Genomic DNA, 6,420 nt, shown 5'->3' with positions numbered 1-6,420 from the left:
GGAAGAACAGAAGTGCCTCCGTGAAGGTCTACGTGCACGAAATTTCTGCGTGACGGGGGTGACCCCCTCACGCAGAAAACCGATCTGCGTGAACCCTGAGCACATCTGCGTGAGGCTTCCAGAAGCACGGCATGAGCAAATGCCGCATTTTGCGTATCTGCGTGGGGCACGCAGATCCTACGGGATGTCATCCAGTATCCCTATTTTTCCTCTCTAATTTGGGGTCCAATTCATGGCTGTGCAGCGGAGGCAATACCCCCGATGACCCCAATTCGGAAGCAAAGTCGCCAGAATGGCTCTCCGGGCTCAATTTTCCTTCAATGACCCCTTCGGAGCGGCGTTAGGAAGGCATTTGCCCTTCTGAAGCTGTAAAAAGGGTTTTGGGGAAAATAAAAACGTTAGGGGTCCTGATGAAGGGCACGATGACATTCACCCGAATGCACATATATCGACCAAATTTAGAACTACAAAAAGGCGAAAAAAAAAGTAATGAGCACACAGTAGATGAGAGTGCTTTTTTCTCTCTTTCTCTCCTTATTATTGTGATGTTTCTGTCATATTTTATTAATCTACTACTTGAAGGACCCCAAATTTGCTCAATTGGCATGGGTGCCCTATTTTGGCATTATAAGCACAAATGTGTCCCTAGCACCGCATGCCAGAGGGGTCATCGAGGGATATTGGGCCCTGAGGGCCATTCTGGCGATTTTGCCTCCGAATTGGGGCCATCGGAGGAATTAACTCCTTCTCACTAATAGTACAATCGGCAATTCATCCGCAAAATTCCCGAGTCAAACATGTTGCTTTCCTCACTCAACCTCTCTAAGGTACTCAGGCACTGGCAATCCACTATCATCAGACACCTTCGTCGTCCCTTTGGCCGCGTTCCTACTCTTGCATCTCACCAACACTACTCTTCTTTAGGTGATCCGACTCGAGTACTAGACAAGTCAACTTCTTGTCACGGTCTAAGGCCTTCTGGAACAAAGTCCATGACTCGGGGCGTGTCGTCTCCGACTGCCTCGCTACGGCGCCCGCAGGTAATTCCGGATGCGTGGACAAGCTTCGAGGGTCAGTACGCAGAAGATTCAAAACAGTACAGCGAATGAGTCTTGACTAACACATGTAATACAGGAATCATTGAGTCAGAGGCGCATACCGATGGAGCTGTTATCAAGGATGATGCAATTGTTGCTCTGATTCAACTTGGCGTGTGCCTACCAGCTCTGGCGTATGCTGCCTACGTGGCTACAAACGAACAACATCCCCCGACGGTCACCCATCTGGCCTATGGCCAATGGACGAAGCTGTACCTCATCACCTTCAAAAGCGGCCGCAACCTCGTCGCAAGGATACCGCGAGAGACTGACAAGTACGGTGATGGAGGCGGTGACACGAGCGGATATCTCGATCAACGCATAGAGTCCGAGGTCGCCACCTTGGCCTACCTCCATCGCTTCATGCCAGACTTTCCCTCTCCCGGCGTGTGGGCATGGAATAACGATGCCAACAACCCTGCTGGCGTTCCGTATCTGCTGTTGGATTATCTGGAAGGAGAGTCATTAGATGTCGTTTGGAGGGACAATGCCTCTCAGCGGTCGGCTATCCTGGCTGACTTGGCATCACACTATGTAAAGCTCGCCCGGCCATGTCTTTTCTCCTCCTTCGGCATGATCACATTTAAGCGAGATGATCTGCATACTCAAGTCGAACACGGAAGGGACGATGGAGAGCTTCAGATTGAGGATTTTATCGTCGGACCCTACCTGTCCGAGGCTCGTTATTCCAACCGCCCGCGGGGAGAAGAAGCAGCACTGCCCCGAGTGTCCACGACATCCGTACAAGAATTATGGAAACAGCTCTTAAAGTCTGAAGCGGCTCGACACGATCTCGAAAACTGGAAGAATGACCAAGAAGTCACCACGGAGGATGTCAGAACAGCAGCTTCCCTCATTCTGAGACTGATCTCTGCCCGCCCACTGTCCCCGAACCTTGCCAAACCGTGCCTCGTCATTGGTGATTTTGCGTGGCGTAATATCATATGTAATCCGGGTATGTCCTATCCGCTCTCTACCTACTGTAGCGACATTGACATCACATGAGTTACGGGTCGTATTATCGGCTTCATCGATCTACAAGGGGTGGCTGTCTTGCCGCGATTCATGCTTGCGCGATATCCCGACGACATCTCTTCTATCCATAGTGCAACACACCAATGGCTCACGACGACGGGCGGTTTTCCCTGGATGCCACCGGATGATACTTCACAAATAATGGAAGCACCCGAATGTGGCCAGGAAGGTGTGGATTGGCAGGCGGGACTTCGCAAAGCGATGAAAGAAGAGCTGGTCTATCGCAAGGAATTTCGGCTGCATCTCTCGAGGAACCATCCGCTCTTCCAGGAGCGTTTCTGGAGAGAGGCGCAGCATCCCCTCAAATTACATTTTCTCTTGGTCTACGGGATTCAGGAGTGGATTTTCCGCACTGAGTGGCTGTCTCGGCAGTCCCGTCTGTGCTTGCAATGAAGGTCGTGTACTGGATCACATTTGGGAAAGCCAACCGTGTGGCTTGTTCGACGGACTCTTCCATACGATGGACAACACTCCCTCTCTTCTGGAACAACGAAAGCAGCCTCTAAGCGGCTGCAAAATATGACAGGACGATATATGCTGGGATCTAATTGGCCGTTTCGCATGTCCGGTGCTTCAGTGATTTCCTAGTAGCCTGTCGTACTAGAGAGTCAGTGTCACATATCCGCCGAATGCTGCATTTACACGGACGGCACGGTTATTCCTTAACAGGCTTGTGTCTGACTTCTTGGAGCTTTGTCTTATTTGAGCAGCCCATGGTGCATTCCTTAAGAGAAATGAACACATTGTAACTACGCAGAGTGATTACAGCCGAGAACCGTGCTCCTACAAACCTGGTTGACGAGAACGTGGTGAACATGGTTTCCGAACCCCTCATCCAACTCACTCTACAATCTCTGAAAGCTTGTCGTAGACTTCGTCTTTCGTAGGTTGCTTCTTTCCGAACGACACGGCCGAAATTGCTTGTAGGGTTTGTGTGTTTGCCCCCCTTCCGGAACTGTAATTCAGGAGCAGCAGCTGGATGCTATAGTCGCCCTGAGAGTTCCTGATGCCCTGGGGGCGACAATAAGGCGACCTGGATGTGCCTCCGCCGTGACAGTCTGCCCAAACATTTTCACCGAAGCTGACGCTGGATTTGGCATTTTCTTTGGCTCGCAACAGCCATGCGGCTATTTCCTTACGCAGCTGTGACTGAAATGGCTGGTTAGAGTGATCATCATTGTTGATTGTGCTAGAGCGACTCACATTGATCACTGAATTCAAAGACATGGCGGTGGTGTACGTATGTGCCTCAAACCTTGTAAGTGCACATTGCACCAGGACACAGGCAGTATTTACAGCACAGAGTGTGAGAAGACGAGTGAATCTTGAGCATCAGCTTGGGTCTTCAGATGAGGCTTATCAGCTAATGCCCTGCCATCCCTTTCCTTTGGTATTTGAGCTGGCACCCAGACTGTTGCCCTCATAAGGGCATTGGCTGAAGCCTCCCAAGAAGTCCTTGATAGATGTTTGCCATAGAACCAAGCAACAGAAGGAGAAATCATAATCTCCGTGGCTACTGGTGCATGGAACTATGTCTTCCTTAGCATCCTGCAGGCTGATGGTGTGCATGGCAAACCCCTTACCTTTCCCCTCTGGAACCACAACTTCTTTCACCTGTCATGCAATCACATAACAGATGAGCTGGAAATTGAATCCAAAGGAGATCTGAGCCCTGAAATAAGAAGTGCAACCCTATGGAATGATATTTGATTATGCTCAGATTTTGGACCATGCTCATCAAGGACCCCTGAACATGCCACCTGTTGCCCATGAGCATCTCTATATTACATTAGTATGGTGGACATTTGTGGACAGCTTGTTAGGGGTCCTTCAAGCAGTGATACGGTCTGATGCTAGTGGGGACATGGCCTCAAAATGAGGATTCAAAATGCTGTGCACATTTGTCTCCAGTGAAAACACTCTATTTGCATCTGCAGAGGCTGATATACTCCTGCAGAAGCAATTGGGAGAAAAATAAACTCCACAGAAGTGAGTAAGAACTTCTGCAGAGGCTACTGGAGGCAAAACAAGTACACAGAAGCAAAAACTTTGCCTGCACAGGAGTACCTATCTGCTTCCACTAAATGGAAGCAAAGTATTTGCTCCCATTGAGAAGGAAACAGATACTATACCCTGGACTCAAATGCAGACCTTTTACTCTGCTCACAGCCATGAACAGAAGAAAAATCATTGGAATTGAACCCAAATGGAGAAAAACCATGGATTTGAGCAAAATTAGATGCTGAGGACCCTTATCCAGCAACAACCATGTCTGGTGGCCTTTTGCAGACAGCTGGGACCACTAACACTGCAGCTGTCTGCAAATGTCCACCATACATTAGTGAGAAGGTCCAAAATCAAATAAGTGCAGCAGTGCAAAAGTCTGAATATATATGTTTCATCATTGACTCTTTTTTTATGCTTCAAAGCATCACCAAAGCACATTAATACATCAATGTAACATGTTCACATAGCAGTCACTAGAGGTGTATAGGTAAGCAATGAAGGTACTTAGCCATACCTGGAATTGCTTCCTTTTGTGGCTGTGTGATGATCCAACCCAAGAAGTATCTGAAATATAGGTGTCCGAATATATCTGTCAGGATTTGCCCAGTTTTGGTGCAAATTTGATACAATCAACACCAAAAGGCTTACTTTGGCCTCAGTATAGCCCAAATCCACCAACCCTGAAGCAAAACCACTCAACTTCTTTGAAGCACCACCCTAAACAATGGTAAACTGTACAGTCCCACAGCTACCCTTTTGATTCCATTATACTTCCATTTTCCTACATGTATATATACCATCTCTAGGAGCCTTATGCCCCTTAGAGCTGATCTCTCAGGAATTCCACTGTCAGATAGTGACAAACCTAGATTGAACCCTCACTGAACCTCTTCAACTCTCCGATTGGTGTTCAAACCTAGACTTCAACCCCCTCAGACTGTTCATGACTTCACTGCATCTCTCTTGTGACTAGGGGCATTTTGGGCTTATTTGATACATCAGCCCTACTGTTGACCACAATTCAAGCTTTCATGCTCTCCTTGCTGCTTCTTGCTTTTATTGGGCTCCTGATTTGAGGATACTTTCAACATCTGGCAGTGTGCCCTGACACCCTTCTCCCCTGCTTCTGCCCTGCTTCTCCTCTGCTTCTCCCCCCCTTCTCCTCTGCTTCTCCCCTGCTTCTTCTCCTTCTCTTCTTTCCCCTGTCTTCTTTCCTGCTGTCAGGGGACACCCAATTTCAACCCACTATCAACTTATGTTCAATCCCATTTCAACCAAATCATACATCTTGAACTTCTGAATCCTTCAAAACCTTCAAAACATGTGACCCCCCCAATCTGCATGCCAAAGGCCCCTGAAAGAATGATTGGTCACTGTACAGTTCCCAAGCCACTTTCTTTGCTTCCACATTACTTCCACCCTTTTAGTATATATAACCTGTCTCTGCTCATTGCAATTCCCCTTTAGATCTGATCTGTTCAAGATGTCACCATAATTAAGCATTTCTAGTCAGCAGTTTATGTAACTTTGATAGCTCTCAGTTGCTCTCAGATACCTTTTAACTCTTTTTTGACTTCAAGACCTCTGCTTTGATCTTAATCAAACCCTGAAACCCACCAACATTCTGGACTATCTGTTGATTCTCCCAAATCTTCTCTCAATCTCTTCATATCTCTGTTTGGAGCTCTTGATTATCAGCCTTGCTGGATCATGTTGCCCTCACACCTGCCCACTTTCTTTCTTGTCCTTCCTCTATTCCATTCCCTCCTCTCCCCTTTCTTCCCTACCTTCTCTTACCCTGTTTTACTTCTTGCACTCATTCTTCCTCCTTTCATCCCCAAGCTCACATCTAGTTTTCTAATGTCATACATTCTTGACCTAGCTTGAATTTGTCAGGGAACATCTGATTTGGACTGGCAAGACATCCCTGACAGACCCAAAACATGCAGACCATGATAACATATGGGAGGTTTGCACCCAGAAGGTGGACTTTGTACTCTACACCTCCCAATGAGGTGTCAGGAGAATATCAGGGATCACCTAATTTTGAAATATTGCGATCATCTCAAACCCATGATACAGATCGAAGGACCAAGATAAACATCTCAACCATCTCATGTGATATTGATGGCTGAGTCAAAATCCTCTAAGTCCCTAGGACCCTGCCCTAAGGTAATCCCTGCTGTACAGTTCTCAGCCACCTTCTTTAGAGTGCTTCCATGGCTATCATAGATAGTCTTGTCCCCTTTTGTCATTTTGTCCTTAGATCTGATCTCTTAGG

The 6,420-nt window shown here is 47.4% G+C and overlaps 2 protein-coding genes across 2 annotated transcripts; one reads left to right on the top strand and one right to left on the bottom strand.

Moving 5' to 3' along the window:
• Nucleotides 1-843: 843 nt before the first annotated feature.
• DACRYDRAFT_23215 (uncharacterized protein) lies at nt 844-2,664 on the top strand. The gene is made up of 3 exons (XM_040773157.1): nt 844-1,071; nt 1,135-2,052; nt 2,104-2,664. The coding sequence occupies exons 1-3, from the start codon at nt 993-995 to the stop codon at nt 2,523-2,525; spliced, it is 1,419 nt and encodes a 472-aa protein (XP_040627144.1). The 5' UTR covers nt 844-992; the 3' UTR covers nt 2,526-2,664.
• A 68-nt stretch (nt 2,665-2,732) lies between these two features.
• On the bottom strand, nt 2,733-3,359 carry DACRYDRAFT_16806 (uncharacterized protein; the record flags this gene model as incomplete). Its single annotated transcript, XM_040771227.1, has 3 exons — nt 2,733-2,856; nt 2,977-3,281; nt 3,336-3,359. The coding sequence occupies 3 exons, from the start codon at nt 3,357-3,359 to the stop codon at nt 2,733-2,735; spliced, it is 453 nt and encodes a 150-aa protein (XP_040627143.1).
• Nucleotides 3,360-6,420: the final 3,061 nt, after the last annotated feature.

This window comes from Dacryopinax primogenitus (genome assembly GCF_000292625.1).
Source record: "Dacryopinax primogenitus strain DJM-731 SS1 chromosome Unknown DACRYscaffold_13, whole genome shotgun sequence".
Classification (NCBI taxonomy): domain Eukaryota; kingdom Fungi; phylum Basidiomycota; class Dacrymycetes; order Dacrymycetales; family Dacrymycetaceae; genus Dacryopinax; species Dacryopinax primogenitus.
Note: the sequence above shows the minus strand (reverse complement) of the source record. Positions and strands in the feature narration are given on the sequence as shown.